Raw genomic sequence first — 19,614 nt, forward strand, 5'->3', positions numbered from 1 at the left:
GCACGAATCTCTACAATGTGCCTGGGTAGAAAGTTAGCTTTATCTTTAAAGTTGAGATGGGGATAAAAAAACCTGCTATGATGATCTCCTGTTGATCTGCATATAAAAACCTCAAGGTACTTACACCAGGACTCTCATGTTCCAGAAACAATCTCAGAATCACGAAATTGTTCAGTTACAACATCTAATTTTAACAATCTGCTCACTTCTTCAACAAGCATTTCAAACAGAGGACTTCATTTAGCTTCACTATCAGGTCTCCTTTTTAAATTCATGTTTTTGATTGATTTTTCTTTCATAAACCTCTAAACTTGGAATTGCCTGTATGTAACCGAATTGAAAGGAATGTTGGTTTTACTTTAAAAAAAAAAAAAAAAAAAATCTTTGATCCTTTTTCCCAATGCAGTGCTAAAAGTTTTTTCTTACTCCAATACTGTACCAAATACTGATAGTGGTTCCAACTTCCTTAATCTCAAATATATTCAAAAGCAAGATTACCTCAAAATGAACTGCTGAGGCTAGACAATCTAAGAAGTCCATCTACCTCTATTTCATCTTGCATATTATTCAGTTATATATTGTACAATCCCTAGGGAAAAAAAGAAACACAGGAAAGTAACTCAGAAGGACCACCAGCCATGAATTTATCTTCAAGTAGTACCATTTCTTCTCAGAATGTAAGAAGTCAACATACCCGTAATACCGGCCCGTGTGAAACTATGCTGTGTAAGTGCCTTGGATGAGCATTAGTACCAATTAAACTTGTACTAGCCTGTTCCAGGGAAAAGGCTTTATTGTAATGCTGCAGCATAGTGTAAGTTTCAGAAACAATTTCGGGAAATCGAACATACAAAATTCATTCCTCTTTTGGAGAAGAAGGCAGGAGGGGAAAAAAGAGACCAAAAAAAGCCTGGTATTTGTTACATCAGAACATTTACAATGGTACATAAAAAGACTGTAGAAAGCATTTATTCTAATAGCCTTGGATGTTCAATCCGTGTAATTGTCCAGTCTGGTTTTGCTCCTTCTGTGAATTCCCTTTGGAACCTGGAAAAGGAAAGGCAGTAAGTGAAGAGTTGTTAACAATTTACCTGATCCTTAAAGAGCTACTAATACCAACAAGAAATCATGGAGAAATATTTTACTTCAAAGTTATTCCTGTAAAAACTCCTTAGACTCTGATGCTTATGCCCAAAATGGAAGATCAAAATTAATTCTATAGTGAGAAACAAAGTACACTGACTTCAGAGTGTTTCGGTTCAGATCCCACAGACAGGATCAAGCAGCAACAGCAAGACCCTGACATCAAGAAAGCACTCAGTTTTCATAGCAGTAACCATGAATATAGCTTTGTGGCAGATCTTCACCTCTAAATAAAGGGCTTCATTTAGTGGGATGGTAACTGCGTTGTAAAGGGAAATCACATGCTAAGCATTCTACCTGAAAATTTTCATTTTTACTGAACTATACTTGAAAAAGTAATGTATTTTCAGAAATACATCAAAGACCAAGCTAACAGTAGTACTGAATCTCCCTGAAAGAAAATTCCGCAGCTGTTGATAGGGACATGAAAACATCCACCCCTATTTTCAGTCTTCCTCTTCCTTTTGTAGTCATTAATGCCTTCCCTTCCTCCCTGAGCAGGTCAGTTTTGACTGCTTGTCATCTAAAGACAAGTCTGAACTTCAAGCTGAATATTCATGCTCCCAAGTAACGTGCACATTGTGGACAAGAGCAGTATAACCTCCCTGCTTTGCAATTACATGCAAATCCACTCGTGGAAACTGTCTTCTTCAGACACCCAAATACTTAACATTAGGCTTCCAAGCCCTGTAGTATCTTTGCCCATTCAAGTTTAGGTTAGCACTGTAAATTGCAGAAGGAACACACGCTTGCAAAGATCTCTCTGCTGGGGATTAGGAAGATACTTAGGGCTTTAAGGGGAGGCTCTTGAGGTTAATGGAGCCTCAGAAGCCTCCAACTCTAAGGAAGATGCTGAATTCACCTAAGGGATAGATCCACAAAAATCCATCCAGGCAAAAAGCATTAGTGTCCTCGGGGTGTTTCCTTTGTTTCAGAGCTCCTCATCAACTAGACCCCATTGTCTCTCCGTTTTAAACATGAGTGTAGAAGTCATTGATTATATTACATTTCTCACACAAAAATCCTCACTTTTCCCAACTTCTGAGAATGCTATTTTCCATACATTTTGCCAACTGCGCAGATATTTCTGCACTGCTCTGACATCAGTACACAAACACAGACATTATTTACAAGCATTTCTATGGAAATCCATCTACCTAATGTGGGCTTTGAGGGATTGGATCAGTGGCATGAATTATCTGAACACCAAGTGATGCTTGCTTTGTTCTGCATTTCTGTAGAAAGAATTTGGCTAAATAATTTCCTCTTTCACATGCTACTTTTTCAGCTAATTGCAGTTCTGACTTTTGTGTGGGAAGCAACAAGCCAGCAGCTCCACACTTCACTGCTTGGCTTGACTGCATTGCTGTTAGCTGTGCTACAAGAAATGGGAAACAAGAACTGATATTGGCCTATTTCCCAAAAGCTGCAGAAGCAGTATAGGAAAGGATCAGAAACCTCATTCAGTGCTCTAACTATTGCTCTTCCTGACAAAGTTCCCATTAATGTCAACTCAGAAGCAAGGTAATAACATAATGACTTTAAGGGGTATTTAAAAAATTTGGCCCTAGAACCAAAACTGGAAAGCTGCATGTGAACTAACTTAGATTAGAATCAAGGTAAATTAAAACATACTGAGTTCAGCACTGGCACAGTGTGAATGCCTCCAGTTCCCAAACTGCTTTCCACACAGCTAGGCCATGTACGTGGAGGAAAAAAAAGGGACAAGCAAACTTACTCATAGTTTGCTGTTAAAAGATGTCTTTTTTCTTTTGTGCTTTCATCTCCAAACACAATCTGGAAAACTTTGGTTTCGCCTGGTACTTCATCAGGTAGGTTAGCACCATTCAGATACCAGAAACGCATCAGGATGCTAACAAACTTTCTTCCTGTTGGAAATAAATCAAAGCATAAGGTCGATCTCATGTTTCTCATTGGTCAAATACTCCTATTTGCTACCTAGCATATATTCTAGTGAGACCCTGGGAGGGCAGCTGACTTCAGCCATAAAGAATGCATGATAGAATAATGAACAATAAAGCTATTTAAAGCCATATTCATGCTGTTTAGCAACAATAAAAATACACTCTGTAGAAAGGTATGTATTTTATCCTGAGTGTTGCATGACATTGTACACAATCAAACCATACGAAAAAAAGCTGGTTATCACTTTTTTTAAGGTCCAAAGCCAGCTACTGATACTACAAAAGTATAGAGAGTAGTTCAAACTCAGGAGGAATCTAAGAGGAAAAAAAAACTTCTTATCACCCAAAACAGGAAAAAAGCTCACTGGGTCTGACAATTTGAAACACTCATTGGAAGACCCATGGATAGACTATAAACCATCTCAACTGAGCACATAATGCTGGTATTCAACCAAAAGAAAAACTTGTTTGAGCCCATCATTAACTTATAAAAGAAAAAAAAAACCCCAAAAACCAAGAAATCCTAGAACAAATTATATTCCATGAAAACAGAGTAGAAGTGAAGACAGCAAAATTTATTTCATTATCCAGCCTTCACTATTCTTCTTGGAAGATGTATTTTCATTGCTGAAGCAAACAGCTTTCTGCATACAGTAGAATAATTGCTTTTGAGTGGTCTGAGATTACTAAGGACTAATAATGTAAAGATCTGAAATTACGAAAGAAGAGGAATGAGCAAAACCTAAACAGAAGTCAAAACAGTACCATGACTTATTAACAATAATCTCTCAGTTTCTGGTTTAAAAGGAAATCAAGGAATTATATATAGATGAACTATAAACAGAAAAACAAGTAATGAGAAACAGTACTCAAAAACACATCTGTAAGGAGAATGCCTGCTTAGTAGCAACACAAGGAAATAAGACTGCCCATTGCTGAAATGTTTTAGAATTATAAACATACCATCATCATCATAGTAAATGCGAACATCTCCTTCTGTTGTATACATGATTGCATCAATGTCAGCTGCTAAAGCATCCCTGTGAGTGTCGGGGAGCAAAGAAATCTTTTCCTTCAGCACCTGAAGTACCTAAAGTCAGGAAAATTGTCACTTAGTTTTTCATTAGGAAATTGAAGTAACAATCTTTTCTACTGCAGTTAATAAAATAAGCTATATTGCTAAAACACTTGTATAACATATACAACAGTGGAAGTGAAAAAGCACAGGGAAGTCTGGGCACTCCCAAACCCTAATTCAGTGGTACTAAAGAAGATCCATTTACTGCTCAAACCAATGCAAACCAAGTATTTTAAAAAATGTTTAGACAAGGTACTGTCAAAACAGAAGTTGCAAAGCAAGGCATGAGAACCCAGAAAATACCAGTTAAGCTTGTTTCCACAATCATACTTACACTCTGCCTTCTCACTGATGATTTCTCGCTATGGGTATATTCCTTAGCTTTTGATTCAATTATTTCTTAGTTATCTTTCACAAATTTCTTTGAAAAGCTGTTCCATTACCACTAAGTTTATCTCTGCCATTTTGGGATCCACATTCCCATTAGAAAAAGTTGAAACACTTGCAAATCAGAACAGACTGAAAAATTATTGCTCTGGGACTTAAGTTCCATAATGCATTCACATCCATAGTATTTGAGTGTCCTACGACCTACACAGCTATGTTAAGTAGCAAAAGCATGTGGTCCATGAACTGAACAGAGACATCACCTCAAACACCATGAGAAAGACATGTCACAAGGAAGAATGAAGCTGTGCAGCACTTATTTTTGACTCATAATCAGTTTTTAGCCTAACTTGAATTGCCATTTTTAAACAACAAACAAATCCAGAGGTCACATGGAAGCAAAAGACAATCCTTCACTAGAAGACATTGGTTTCTAGTACATTTTGCAGGTATAAAATTCACTAGCCAAAGCAACAACAAAATCGTGTTATACAACAGCCTCATCCACTACATGCTCTGGTTACATGAGGTCTCTGGATCAATGTTAATCCGATCACCTGAAGAATTTAAGATGAGCAGAGGAAGAGGAGATGCTCTTTCAAAACAACTATAAGAAACAAACTCACATTTTACTGCTATCTCTGCTCAGAGAGAGGAAGCAAGATTGTCCAGTGGGGATGCACTAGAACAGGACCAAAATTTTTGCTGCAAAGGCATGGGTGGCAATAGGGCAGGCCAAGCTGACATCCAGTAACAAGGCAGACATAGACCTGAAGTATCTCCTCCACTTGACACTGATGCATCTGCTACCTCCGTCCCCTGGGAAGGCCAAGACAACTTCAGCAATTAAAATTCATAAAAGCACAGAACACACAGCACCGACATTTAACTAGCCAGGTCAGCCATATCCCTGAGACCATGACACAAGACTGAGGCCTTCCAGCCGAAACCAGTAATTGGCTGTATGATCTGCTTAGGGGTGGGAATGTATTAGTGCAGCGGTGATGAGCACAAACCAGTTCCTTTCTTCATCTGAATTCTGGTGCACAGACCGAAAGTATCAGCTATCTGCCAACAGCAACAGAGGTATGCAACTCTGCCTGCCATCCAGACCCACTGCCTTTCAGTCCTTTCTGGTACACCTGCAGTCTTTTCGGCAATCGGTCCTTATGCTCAATGGCAAGAATTTTTTTATTTTTTTTTTTAAATACAGTAACTTTAAATTAAGTTGCACGCCTTGAAATTAAACACAAAAAAGCTGCAGGACAAATAATTGCCCTGTTCTGCGTTATGCTGTTTTTCCCAAATTAGACCAAACTGGCAGTATTTGCAGATAAAGACAGGTTGAATGCATGTTACTTCATAATGGAAAATCAACTGCCGGAATAAAAGATGGAAAGCATTTACCTCTGCTGATACAAGTTCATCCAGCAGGTCAAGTTTACGCTGAGACAGCAGCTTTGAAACAACAGAAAAGGCCTACCAAAACAAAAAAAAAGAAGAGAGAAATACATGAACAAATAACACTAAGTTGGCTTATTTTTCAGACAAATCCATCATTATGTGACAAGATACCCAAATACTCCATGATTTAAGATTTCAGTGTTTGCAGAATGTATCACCATTGAAATGGAAGCCCTCCAGCATTAAAAAAGTGATTCCATGAACTGATAAAAGCATAAGGTTTCTTTTCAGTCTCTCATTTAAAGCATCAAACCTTTTGATAACAGACAAGTGAATGCACAGCTTACAAAAAAAAAAAAAAGCATTACGGTAACGCACATAAGTTGTTTTTACTCTCTTCTTGATAATTCAAACAGTCTACGTCTTTCCCTGTAAATATTTTATTCCCCTGCCCCTCTACCCAGCTCATCTGGTTTCAGTCGAAACAGAAGCTCCAGTTTATAAAATTTCTTTATAAATCTGGTTTAGTCTCTAAGCTTCTGGAAACTCAACTCCCCTTTTCCCCTCAATTTTGCAGGTAAATTTGCATACAATAATGCCTCTACATATTCAAATAGCGTACTTGTAAAATGCGGACAGAAGGATTCTATAGCAAGTATAAAGACACAAAAAAAACCCAGGACAAGGTAAAACAGGTGGTTCTGCATGCATGGCAACTAATTCAGTGTAGGTTTTTTCTGTCTTTCCTGACTTGATCTTAAGCATTTTAACATTCTGTCCCCTACCACCTGGTGTGTTGTTCTGAGCTGGTTTTTTTTATAATTAAATACAGCAACTGAAGTTTCACAGCAGCTAACTCCGTAATTTTTACATGATTAGCTTTGAGATCACTGCCTCTTTGACACATTCTGTTGACAAAGCTTACTGGCTTCATATACTTGGAGAAACAAATATTTGCACCAGCTCTATGCCTGCCTAAGCTTTGTCATTTTAGGAAAACCAGCTAAGAGGAGCTGCATGTCTCCTTAAATTCTCTAAAACATCTGGAAGCAACTTCCTTCACACTATTTTGGGGTCGGCTAAACCAGCTCACTTTGACTGTGTAATCTGGGAAAAGAAAACAAGAGAAGTCTGAAAAAAAGCGCACCTCCGAATACCCTCACTTCCCCCAGAAGTGAGGTGCTTGGAGCCAAAAGTGGGGAACTCCATCTATCGTGCACACGAGAGAACACAGGCGCTACGCTGTCCGCGTGGGAAATTAAACCCGGGCACCGGCAGCCCCCTCGGGAGCCGCAGCGGGGCCGCCCCGAGGGGCCGCCGGCGGGCCGGGGCACAGCAGCACGGCTCGGGCGCCGTTCCCCTCAGGCAGGCCGACAGGCCCTTCTCGTCTCCCTGAGGCGCCGGGCCGGGCCGGGCCGGGCCGGGCCGGGCGGGTGACCGAGCCCCGCCGCCCGCTCGGCGCTCACCTGCTTGGCCCCCCGGGTGAACTCCTCGATGCTGAACTCCTGGTCGAAGTAGAGGCGGATGAGGAGATAATAGAAGCGGGTGCGGAGCCAGGCGAAGGGGCTGGTGATCCTCACCACCACCACCCGCCGCTGCGGACCCTCGGCCTCCGGCCCCTGCCCGGCGGTGCTGGCGAACCGCGCGGGGGGCCGGAGCGGCCGGCGCCCGGCCGGCGGCAGGGCCGAGGCAACGGCGGCGGCGGGCGGCGGCGGCGGCGGGACCCGGGCCGCCCCCGGCGCCGCGAGCGCGCGCGCGAGCCAGCGCCCGCGGCCGGGAGCCGCGCGCAGCGCCATGATGCCCGCTGTCCCCGCCCCGGCCGACCGACCGAAGAACCGCTCCGCGCGAAACAGAGCCGCCGCCGCCGGTTCCCTGGTGGCGGGGCGTCCTCCGGAGGCGGTGCCGGCCCGGGTGACCGGCGGTTCCAATCGCGCTGGCTGAGGGGAGCGCGCAGTCACCGCGCGACCCGCCTCCCGGAGAAGGGAGGAACCCGCCGCTTCCCCGGCCCTCGCCTAGCGGGAGGCGGCGGGGAACGTTTCTGCGCGAGCTCCTCCTTCCGGGGGGAGCGGCGCGGGACGGACGCGGCTCGGCGGCGCGGAAGCGGCCATGGAGCGGCGGGAGCAGCCGGTGGTGCCGGTGGCGCGGCTGGCCGGGGTCAGGCGGGAGCAGTTCCTGCGAGACATCTACCCCCGGGTACGGCTCTTGCGGCTCTCGCCTCGGCGGGCCCGCGCGGGGAGGGTGGGCTCCAGCGGCGGCGGGGGGGCCGGCTTCGCGCCGGCTGGGTGTCGTGAGCGGGGCCTCGCTGGAGCGGGCCGGGACCGGACGGGGAGACGAGGGAGGACGGAGGTTTCCCGTGACGCCTCCTCACCTGGCAGAGCCGGTGCGGACAAGCCGCAGGTTTTGGCGTTACGTGGCTCCCGAGAGGTGTCGCGATCCACGAGGTTGCCGGCGAGGTCAGGAGCTTCTGCAGGCAAATCCCTCTGAGCCGCTGAAAAGCTGTGACGGCGGACCTCCCTGTGAGTTCGTTTTCTTTGACAGCGGTTAAAAAAAGTGTGATTGCTGGTTTTGTTGCTTTGGCAGCGCTGCTTCCTTTTTTTCTCCAAGGTCCCGATTCAAAGCAGAAGTGTCTTTCTGCCGGTTTTCGTGCGTGCACTGGATCAAACCTGTGCGTGGTTGTCAGCGTCAAGGAGCCTTAATACAGGCGGAAAGAGCTTCCTTCATCAGAGCGTATAGCACCACCGTAGCTCACAGGCTACGCCTTCACCGTGTGCTCTTTTTTCTGTTTCTGCCAAGCTCTGGCTGGGATGACTTGAAGCTATTCCTTAGTCTGGCTAGATTCCTCAAGGGCCCCAGCACAAAGTGAGCGTTACAATTGTCTTTGCCTCTCCGTATTCTTCCTTACCCCGCTGGGAAAGAGAATATAGTATATAGAGAAACAGTCCCACGATTTACTGCATTTTGTTTCAACATTCAGCATTCTGATTCACGTTGTTCGTTTGTGAAGAGATCAGTTGTGACTTTGTATAGTGGGCCCTGATACTCAGCTGAGTTGTTTGCGTCTACTTAGTCTGAAAAACTAATTCTGATTTTTGTCCACTGGATACTACGATCATTTCAGCATTGATTTTTTTTTTTTGTTGTTGTTGTTTAGAGAAAGCCAGTAGTGCTGAAAGGAATGGAACTGGGCACTTGCACAACCAAATGGACAGTAGATTACTTGAGCCAAGCTGAAGGATCTAAAGAAGTAAAGATTCATGTTTCTGCAGTGCCACAGATGGATTTCCTCAGTAAGAACTTTGTCTATAGGTACTTCATTCCAAAGCCACTTATATTTTAATAGCATGTGCTCGTAACTGTCACACATACAGTGCATCTGTTTGAAGCTAAGGGTGAGAATATGAAGATACTTTGTGAAAACTTTAAATTACGTATCAAAGTACTGTCCTTGATTTCCCCTTCTACTTTTCATTCCACCAATATCTCAACACCCTGAATAAATACTACAAGGGTGAAAGGAGGGGCCAAACAGGGCCTTAAAAGTGATGGCATGAAGAAGTGTTATGAAGATATTTTGACAGAGCACTCTTGTAGGAAATCTGAGCCTGGCATTTGCTGGTGTTAATAAAAAAAAACAAACTGAAAACTCCTTGATACTAGATGATATGCTATTTTGTTCTAATTATATGGTGCGTTTTCAGTGTTACTGAATAGTGCTAGTTTCTGACTCACCATGTGTCTGAACCTCTTTGAATGCTGGCATGTGGCAGGCATGCTATTCCACTCTAGAGCGATGTTACTAATTAAAACCAAGCTCCTTTCAAAGTTAGCATGTGCAGTTCTCAGAATGTTCGAACTACTGGATATCACATGTTTCACCAGCTCTTTTATCTTGATGTGGGTCACATAAACTCTTGATCTCCCCTGAAGTTCCTCTCATGTAGCTGCCAGAACATTTCTTCAGAGTTCATCTAATCCCAGTGATTGTGTTGTTCTTCAAGGGTAAATGCCTTTATTTTAGGTTTTTTCCCTAAGTGGGAACAAGATGTGTTCGGTCTGTTAAACTTGTAAGAAGGCTGAAGCATACACTGTAAATGTAAACAAGCTACAAGTCTCTATGAGTGGAGCCTTTTGTTCAGGAGAAAAAACACCTTATAATCATGCTGTATTCTGCTCATGGCATAATGAACTTCTGAATCTTTGAAATTATGTTGTACTTGAATGATTTTTGCCTTATCTCCATATTTCCCCCCCATTTCATTTCTTATTAGAATTTCTCTCATTGTTAAGTTTGCATCCAGTTGATCCGGCCTGCTTGGTTTGTAGACAGCCATATGGAGGTGCTCTGATGATGCTTCATTATAGCAGGTGTTAGGACTTTCACCTACTTCACTTGAAATTCAGGAAGCTTTGACCGTTTCCACAGCAAGCCCCTGATTCTAATATGAAGGGAGAATAAGTAGAACTAAACGAATAGAAACACTGAGGACTTAACATGCAGTTCCATGAGTTTAAACTGATGCACGTGAGTAGTACTGCAGTCCTGTTGCAAGTTGTGTGCTCCTACCCCGTCTTTGTGTTGGTTCTGGTACTCAGCCAGCCATGTTGTGATGTGCTGCAGAAATCTGAATGTTTTTCTGCTGTTTTAGCTCTGCAAGCAGGTTCACCATGAGGTCAGATGAGTGCCAGTGCTAGCGTAAGGAAGGAGATGGGATGATTAGGGTAGACAGCAAGAGCAAAGCTGTGGCAGCACCAGCATGCATCAGTTTAAGCTGTCGTGGAGCTCTGCTCTCACTTTCTTCAGTAGCAAATGTAAATGGGCATGATACAACAGTTCAGCTGAAGTCAGAGGGTTGGTTTTTGTTTGTTTTTCCATTGACTTCAGTGGTTGTAGTATTTGACTATTACAAACAAGCCTGAAATGTTTAGAGAAGCGGTCTAAGTACTGTCAGATGCAGGTCACATTCCGGTAGAAAGGATAACAGGATCACGAAAAATTTTGCTTGAGTATAGTTTCTTCTTAACCCTGGGTACTTGGTGGTTGCTCTGAAATTTGATATCTACATGCAATATATTCGTTACCCAGTGACACTTAATATGAGATGGTAAGTTGAATGAACACAACATTGAATTCATAACATAATATTTGTAACAATGAATACATGTCCTATTTCTTCTTGTGCTTGGTTTGCCATTCAGCTATCAACTGATGCCAAAATCTGTAATCCTTATGAAAAGCTCCCATTGTTTAAATAAATATTGAACACTTTTATTGACTTCAGAGGGACAGGCTGTAATGTCTAGTGATTCTTTTTGAATCTTCTGAAGTTGTGTTTAATAAATTCAAGGAAAACTGTAAAAAAACACTTGAAAATACCAAGATTCCTGTGTTTTGCTCAGCTGAGGTAGTACATATTTAAAAAAAAATCAGATAACTGAAATAAATTTTATAGATCTACAAATGAAGATAGGTATCTGTGTTCATGCACAGATTCATAGCAGAAAATGCATAGATATAAACATATGTATATCACCTGCAGTAGTTTTCTTGATGCTGAGCTTTTCTACAAATTTATAAAAATGTACAGTAAACAAGCCTAAAAATGACACACCGTTAGAGAAATAGTCTAAGCAAGTATTGTCAGGTGTTGGCCACAGTTTGAGTCTAATTTGACTGTGAAGAAATTTCCTGCACTGTGACCTGCATTCAGACCTCTTAAGCTCAAGAGGGGATCTTATCAAAGTGTATAAATAGCTGGTGGAAGGAGTAAAGAAGATGGAACCAGATTCTTCTCAGTGGATCACGGTGACAGGACAAGAGGCAATGGGCACAAGCTGAAATATAGGAAATTCTGTTAAACTATTTAAAAAAAAACCCCTTTTTTACAGTGATGGTGGTCAAACAATGGAACAGGTTGCCCAGAGAGGTTATAGAATCTCCATCCTTGGAGATAAGCAAAACGCAACTGGACACTGTCCTGGGCAATCTACTGTAGTTGACCCTGCTCTTGGCAAGGGGATTGGATCGGAGGATCTCCAGAGGTGCCTTCCAGCCTCAGCAATTACATGATTCTGTTTGGATATACATTGGAACAACTTACTAAAGCAGAGAGGTTTGTAAGTGTAGGATTTCTATCTTGGTAGAACTCTTCAAACATCCACTGCAAACACTGATTAGTCACCATGTTAAATACAATATGCTGCTCTTTTTTTTTTTTTTTTTTATCTTCAGTTATACTAGATATGCTAAGGGAATTTATGATTTTAAACCTGGCATTTAGACCATGTGTTGTTACATTGATTCATTGTATAGATTTAAATATTTATATTTCAGAACTCTGCCTTTTGATGTATTTGTACAAAGAGCAGCTGAAGTCAAACACAAGGAGTACTTTCTTTCTGAGGTAATTTCCTTAGTGTCACAGTTTCTTCTGTCAGTTATTTTGCCAGTATATGGAGGGGAAAATGACGAATTGTAATTTAAAGTCTTACTCCAGTAAAGCACTCGATCTTAGAATTAACTGTTTTGTGTGGCTTGGAGCCAAGGAAAAATGTGGGGAGAAGTAATTTTTCTTGGAAGTTGTTTTGTATGTGTACAGTGTGGTTAACTTCAGTCATCCTCTTTCTGTTAACAAAACCTGCTTACATGAGCAAAAATTCCAGCACAAAATTTAGAAATCAAACCTTGCTTTAGAATAATAACTGTATCATTTATGTGTTTTGCAAGAAAATGTCATGAATACATCTGCTATCAAAATACGAATACAGATTTATTGCCACATAATTTGTGAGTACCAAATGTGTGGCTATCTTTACATATCAGTGTTCAAACTAGGGATTTTTCAGATAACTGTGATTAGGAAGCAAAAAGTTTTGAATGCAGACATGCTTTTTACCTTTTATACTACATAGGATGCTGTAAGTTTTAAAGCCAGTTTAAATAGCTTCCTGCACCAGTGTTCTGAAGAACTTAAATTATAATCTGTATTTGCTTTGAATCTGTTCAGTAACAGCAACACTGAAGCAGTTGACGAGTCTCGCCCCACTTTTCTTGCTCTCAGTTAATGTATTTTTCCCATTTCTTGGGACGAACAGCAGGGAGCAGTAGAGTAAAGGCAGCATAACAAAGTAGCTGAATTTGTAAATGCCATTTATTTGTACCATATTTTAATGAAGCCCTGCATTAGATTAATGAGAAAATACAGGCTTTTTGTTTAAGTGTGTTTGTAATTCTTATTAAAAAAACAAAACAATTCTCTTTTTGTGTTCTCTTCAGGATGAAAAGTACTATTTGCGATCAGTGGGTGAAGATGCTAGGAAGGTGAGTTACTTGAGATTACAGTTCTAATATTGTAAAGTCGCAGTTTAGGAATCTTTTTAAAAGCCTGTTGTCATCTGCTGGCTGTGTAGTACAGGCACACAACTTGCTTATGGTCACTTGGCCTGTGAAACTGACTGGATTTAGGTCAGAATATTTAAACCTAAGTGTCTAAAATAGTTGTTCTTATATGAGAGCTTAGCTGATCACTAAAGAGTACATTCCTCACCTCCCATTCTTTAGCTTTTGTTGTAAACTAATATAAAAGGATTTCTGATGATGTCTTGCTTCTTCAGTGTGATTTCTAGCAGCTGTGGTTCAAAGCAGCTCTCTGGCTGTTCTCATTAATATTGTTGACCAAGTCACTGCTGAAAGGGTGACCACCAAAAAGCATTGCTATTTCCAGCTATTCGCCAATGCTGAAGTTCTAGCCGCGTGTTTCATATGATGGGAAATGATAGTGAAGTGCTCCCTTATTTTAATGTGCGTATATGGTTCTCTGAGAGTTATGTCCTTTTTGTTTCAGGATATTGCAGATATCAGAAAGCAGTTTCCTGTTTTGGCAGAAGATGTTCAGATTCCAGAGTATTTTGAGAAGGAACAGTTCTTCTCTAGTGTATTCCGCATCAGCTCAGCTGGATTACAGTTATGGACACATTATGATGTAGGTAATACATGTGTTTAGCAGAAAATGTTGCAGATGGTGTTAAGGAGTTGAGATATTAAGGTGCAGATCTCTGACAAAGATCAGTTAATGACAAACCTCATGTATTTTGAAATAGTGAAATGAATCACATTCAGTGGTACAGTGAATTTTAAATAGATATATTGTGTGGGCATAATATCTTACTGTTTTTATGTCTAATTCCATACTTGTAATCTTAAATGATGTTTGATGTTGTTCCCTTTTTTTTTTTTACTGTCTTGCGTTTCAGTTAAAGATCTGAGACACAATAACTTTCAACATTTTTGTCTTTAAGATTACCTTCATTTTTTTATTCTAATGGCCAGATTGTTGGTAATTGTACAATGATTGTGGTGCTCTGTTGCTGCAATGTGGTAGATTCCAAATAAGATTCTCTTCTAACATTGTGCTGTGTAATTCTGAATAAATTTATTTATAAGAAAAATAGTTTTTTCCATTATAATTAGGAAAAAGAATCCTTTATCAATAGAAAGTCAGCAAAATGAGGTAGGGGTAACACTGAAAGAAAATGTATTTTGTATTATATTTTGCTGGTTTATATGTCTAAAGTATGGTATGCCTTTGTGTTTTAAGATGGAAGAACTTGATTCCTATTTAAGGAAAACCACAAAGTTGTTGGAAAGCAATATTGTGTTTCCAGATATACTACTGTCGTGGTTCAACCCCAGCTGGCAACTAAGCACCACGCAGCCGCTCGCTCACCTCCCTCACAGTGGGATGGGGGAGAGAATCAGAAGGGTAAAAGTGAGAAAACTTGCAGGTTGAGATAAAGACAGTTTAATAGGTAAAGCAAAAACCGCACATGCAAGCAAAGCAAAGCAAGGAATTCATTCACTACTTCCCATCGGCAGGCAGGTGTTCAGCCAGGAACAGGAAAACAGGGCTCCATCACATTTTAATGGTTACTTGGGAAGACAAACGCCATCACTCTGAACATCCCCCCCTTCCTTCTTCTCCCAGCTTTATATGCTGAGCATGATGTCATATGGTCTGGAATATCCCTTTGGTCAGTGGGGGTCAGCTGTCCCAGCTGGGTTCTCTCCCAACTTCTTGTGCGCCCCCAAGGCTGGGGTGGTGTGAGAAGCAGAAAAGGCCTTGGCTCTGTGTAAGTACTGCTCAGCAGTAACTAAAACATCTCGGTATTGTCAATGCTGTTTTCAGCACAAATCCAAACCATAGCCCCATACTAGCTACTATGAAGAAAGCTAACTCTATCCCAGCCAAAACCAGCACAACTATCTGTCAAGAATGCCTAAGGGGATAAAGTAACTCACATTCTTGAGTTTTTTATATTAATTATATGTGGAACCTCTTTTAGGTAATTCTTAACATGTGAAGGTTATAATAATTCCCTCTTTTAAGCTGATGATACTTTAGATTAGTTGCAAGCTATGTATTCATTCTTAACTCTTGGCTGACACCTCTCTTACTATGCTTATTCCAGGTAATGGATAATTTCTTAATCCAAGTAACAGGAAAAAAACGAGTTGTTTTGTATAGTCCTCGAGATGCACCATATTTATATTTATCAGGTATGGATGTCATACGTATCTAGTTCAGAGTTTGGTGATCGTAGTTGCCTTTCCAGCTCACAAGTGTTGCACTGTAGAAAAACAAATCGCTAACGGACAGCTTGATGTAAAAGAAGTCATTTGGTCCCTTAACTCTGATCCTGTTTGCATTAGTCAAAGCTAATCATTTTAGTGGGGCAGGTTAGGAAATTTGCAAAGGAGCGCAGCAGCTTTGCCTGGTTGTTTTCAGCACCTATCTGTGGAGGAGTACAGTGTTCTGTCTGGATTCAAAATGGTGTCTTAAATGTCAGGGAAAGTGTCTTTTAGTGTTAATAAGGTTGCAGTTACAGGAGAAATATAGACAACAGGGGAACGTGTCTCTTCAGTAAATGAGGAGTGCCATCAGGTTTCCCTGGTTTTTAGAAGAGTTACAGAAAAAGAAACCAGTAATTTGATTCAAAAACTGCCATTTCCAGCAATGTGATAATGCTTTGTTACTGTTGGAAGAGTAGGAACGTTTACTCATTACTTCTGAAAACTTTCCTAGGTACTAAGTCAAAGGTGCTGGATGTGGATAACCCAGATTTAGAGAAATATCCCCTTTTTGTGAAAGCCAAGCGCTATCAGTGTTTTCTGGAAGCAGGAGATGTGTTATTTATTCCAGGTAAGTAACAAATAGTTCCCGACCATGTTGTGTTTTTAAACAGTTTTGTTTGCAATTTCTCATTTCTAGGGATGGTAAGAGGTTACTGAAGCATTTCTGTGTTATAAGTAGGAGCATCTAAAGACATTGGCAAAACTTGTTTACTTCTTCAAACTGTACTAATTAGCCTAATAAAAGGTATTATTTCATCTACCTACAAATCTTGCCTTCCCTCAGGATTACACTGTATGCTTCTGAATTTGTGTCTTAATAGATTAGTACTATAAAAAACAACTTGTGAACTCTGAAATTACTTCAGTGACCTGAGTTTTCTAATGACAGAATTTGAGTGAAGTACCATTTCTGTTCTTCTGTAGCTTTGGCACTTGAGAACTGAGGCATGTGATTTGATGAGATTTATGGATGGTAGAGTTATTGGACTGTCTAGAAATTTATAATCACTTTTGGGGAATGGAAAGACAAGTCCTAACCATTTTTCTGCACAAGCAGAAAATATAAAGCTGCTTCCTAGGCTGAGATGACAAAATTCTGGTGATCAGGGAAAGGCATTTGAATTACTCCTATTGAACTACTCCTACTTGTTACTAATTTTTTATTTTAACTTATCATGAGCTTGTCGCAGATACTTACTCTGTTGCTTTTCCTATTATCTGAGCAATATAAACAGGCCAGTAAACAAGAAGGCAGTAGGTTTTTAGAAGTTTTAAAATAGATTCTTAACCTTGGACTCATTACTTAATTTTCAACTTAACATTTGTGTTTCTTTGTTAAGAAACTTTTGGTTACAGTTTGTGAAAGGTATGTCACACTGTTGCTAATGTCAGCATACATAATTTCTCTTTTATTCTATGCAATACAGATATTAGATTGTCTTTGCCAGTAGCTGTGCTAGTCCAAACTTAAGACACACTCAGCAGTCTTAAGAATGACTGGGGAGTATAGGGATTTTTGAGTCCAGAGAATGGTGCTAGCTTTGTCAGCATTCTGGAATGCATACCACTGAAAAAAAGATGTTCTTTGAGAAATGTGTGTGATTATTATGGAGAAGGTAGAAGCAGCCCCTCTTCCTAACCTGAAAGAAACTTTTTGTTCATTTCTCAGAATGAGCTTTTCTATGTCTTCAGCACATACAAGCAACTAGGCTGCAATAAGCATGGCATTCAGTCTTTTAGCTTAAATTGAAATAGGGTAAATATACCATATTAAACTTATTTTTAAAATGTACTCAATGAGGCAAAAATGTCTTTGGTTCCTTACCACAGCCATGATGATTCAACTGAAAAGCCTCATGACTTCATTAAGAAAATATTAGCAACTGCATTCAGAGCAGATGAGTGAGGTGAACAGGGAAGATGTCTTATTTTCATCCTACACATGCTTATCATTTGCTTACATCTGAGTGTCTCTCTATACTTCAGCAATTGTTACTTTTGTGTGAAGTTATGGATTGATGTAAACGTCTTGAAGAACTTCTTAAATTTAGTACAACGCAATATATTCGGAGATGAATATTTATAAATAAACAAAAAATACCGTAATGAGGCTTCTCCTCAACTAGATTTAGTCTGGGCGATTCTGACAATTGTTATGAGTCACATGGAAGTTTCAGATAGTAATTTTCATTTTAGACGTTCTTCTTTCTACAGCTTTGTGGTTCCACAATGTAATTTCTGAGGAATTTGGAGTGGCACTGAATGTCTTTTGGAAGCACCTTCCTGCTGAGTCCTATGATAAGAGTGACACTTATGGAAATAAAGATCCCACAGCAGCCTCTAGAGCTATACAGATCTTGGACAGGGCCTTGAAAACACTTGAAGAACTACCTGAGGAATACAGGGATTTTTATGCTCGGAGAATGGTGTTACGCATCCAAGAAAAAGCCTATAGGAATGATTATGGATAAAATAACACACTGTAATTCAGCAAGCTCCTGTGAAAGTAGAAAATGGTATGTTAATATGTGAACTGTCCATGTGTACATACATGCACTTTCTGTAAGACTAATAAAAACTATGTTGGTAAAAACTTTGTTATAGATGAGTGGTTATCTTGCAGATTTTTTTCTTGTTTTTCTTCATGTGCAGTGCGTGCACAGTCTGCTTCATCTGGTGATGGTCTCTCTTCTACAACAAGGCATACATTTGCGGTGCCTGCACTTACAACTCTACTTTTTTGAAGTGTTCTACTGAAATTTTTCTGAACAAAAGTTTTGGTATCTGAGCTGGGCTGACAGCACATATACTTAGAAGTAACTCCACATCTTCCTGAATGCTACCTCGTTTATTAAAGTTTAGGAAAGCCATAGTGGTTTCAGAGGAGGTCCAGGAAAGCTATTGGTGATGGTTTTAACGGTCATGGTATCTTTTTGAGTAATAGCCTGGTAATAAGAGTGGGGAGTTTCTGCTCCCCCTTGTGGTGAAACTGAGAGTAGGCATGGGGAAAAAAGCAAAGGCTAACTAATCATGCAAAGTTAAGCTTAGAATTGTGCAGCAGCTTGACCGCAAAGTAAATGATTTACCCCTTCCCTAGCTGAATAATGTATTGTGCAGGAAACCTTGTCTGTCAATGTCCCAGTGCAGTTGGGCAGCATTGCTGTTTCTGCAGCTGTGAAACACTTGCAACTAATGTGCCCACAAATCCATCCAGCTACAGTCCTAGAATCTGAAGTTCATAGTTCTGGAGTAGATGTGGAATCTATTGGCAGCAGTATTTGAGATGCATTATGTTACCATATGAAAGGGGGTTGCATCGCACCTTTTGGGATGGAGCCTGTTGTACAGGCATTGTAGATGGTTACTTTTCAGCTGATTACAGTGCTTACAAAAGCCTTGTGAAATAAAGATGGTCATCTCACAGAAAAGATAGGTTATCATTGTCCCTTTGAAATCCCTCTGACGTTATTACTTGTGCTGTCTGGGGAATGCAGCATTTACCTGACTTAGGTCAGTCTGTTACTTCTAGTGGTGTTTTTTGAGAACTGCAACTTGGCAAAAGCTCTTAGACTAAATAGATATGTAGTGTTAATAAAGTGCTGGAAAAAACTTTCTCCAGAAAAGCAGATTATTCTTCTAAACCTGTTCTTCTTGGCAATTCAACACGGTGAAAATAGTCTGCTACCATGTGAATGGGCACCCGGCCATCTTAATGAATAGGCATGAATGGAACCAGCCAAGCGATTCTGATGGGCATCATTGTATGTTCTGAGGGTAGAATTTAAATTTGGGATCACAAATAGGTCTCCCAAAATTTCTCTTTGGGAACGAACAAGGACTGCTTGTGCATACTGCTGAGACAGAATCTGTGTCTGTTAGGCTGGGGAAGCCTCTTGGCTTTGTTGGACTGGTAATGTCGAGGGCCCCATCTAAAATTGCAGAGGTGTACAGAGCATATTCTTTGTGTTTTAGGACTAAATGGAGAGGCTCAGAGAGCCTGCAGGGTTAGACAAAGCTGTGTTCCAGCATTGTGCCTGCACAGCTATCGC

General features: G+C 40.8%; 2 protein-coding genes across 3 annotated transcripts; one reads left to right on the plus strand and one right to left on the minus strand.

The window, feature by feature from the left end:
• Positions 1-775: 775 nt before the first annotated feature.
• On the minus strand, positions 776-7,773 carry MAIP1 (matrix AAA peptidase interacting protein 1). The gene is made up of 5 exons (XM_069781806.1): positions 7,404-7,773; positions 5,941-6,012; positions 4,032-4,158; positions 2,882-3,032; positions 776-1,047 (listed from the first exon to the last, which is right to left on the minus strand). The coding sequence occupies exons 1-5, from the start codon at positions 7,731-7,733 to the stop codon at positions 969-971; spliced, it is 759 nt and encodes a 252-aa protein (XP_069637907.1). The 5' UTR covers positions 7,734-7,773; the 3' UTR covers positions 776-968.
• A 215-nt stretch (positions 7,774-7,988) lies between these two features.
• TYW5 (tRNA-yW synthesizing protein 5) lies at positions 7,989-18,158 on the plus strand. 2 transcript variants are annotated; one of them, XM_069781804.1, is made up of 8 exons: positions 7,989-8,130; positions 9,089-9,243; positions 12,269-12,338; positions 13,211-13,255; positions 13,779-13,916; positions 15,403-15,490; positions 16,017-16,133; positions 17,780-18,158. In XM_069781804.1, exons 1-8 carry the CDS (start codon positions 8,044-8,046, stop codon positions 18,034-18,036), a joined length of 957 nt encoding a protein of 318 aa, XP_069637905.1. In that variant the 5' UTR covers positions 7,989-8,043; the 3' UTR covers positions 18,037-18,158. The 2 variants fall into 2 exon arrangements, with proteins under 2 accessions (XP_069637905.1, XP_009926832.2); XM_009928530.2 differs by lacking the exon at positions 7,989-8,130 and adding an exon at positions 8,217-8,453.
• The last annotated feature ends 1,456 nt before the right edge of the window (positions 18,159-19,614 follow it).

The sequence above is a fragment of the Haliaeetus albicilla genome, chromosome 4, assembly GCF_947461875.1.
Source record: "Haliaeetus albicilla chromosome 4, bHalAlb1.1, whole genome shotgun sequence".
NCBI classification, from domain to species: domain Eukaryota; kingdom Metazoa; phylum Chordata; class Aves; order Accipitriformes; family Accipitridae; genus Haliaeetus; species Haliaeetus albicilla.

What these genes read in the sequence shown, in the direction of transcription:
- MAIP1 (XM_069781806.1), bottom strand. Translation starts at nt 7,733, where the DNA reads ATGGCGCTGCGCGCGGCTCCCGGCCGCGGGCGCTGGCTCGCGCGCGCG. An exon ending in TCACCCGGGGGGCCAAGCAG is followed by an intron (nt 6,013 to 7,403) that starts GTGAGCGCCGAG and finishes TTGTTTTGGTAG; the next exon opens with GCCTTTTCTGTTGTTTCAAA. An exon ending in CTTTTAACAGCAAACTATGA is followed by an intron (nt 1,048 to 2,881) that starts GTAAGTTTGCTT and finishes TTCCTTTTCCAG; the next exon opens with GTTCCAAAGGGAATTCACAG.
- TYW5 (XM_069781804.1), top strand. Translation starts at nt 8,044, where the DNA reads ATGGAGCGGCGGGAGCAGCCGGTGGTGCCGGTGGCGCGGCTGGCCGGG. An exon ending in AGTTATGGACACATTATGAT is followed by an intron (nt 13,917 to 15,402) that starts GTAGGTAATACA and finishes TGCTTATTCCAG; the next exon opens with GTAATGGATAATTTCTTAAT. An exon ending in AGATGTGTTATTTATTCCAG is followed by an intron (nt 16,134 to 17,779) that starts GTAAGTAACAAA and finishes TTCTTTCTACAG; the next exon opens with CTTTGTGGTTCCACAATGTA.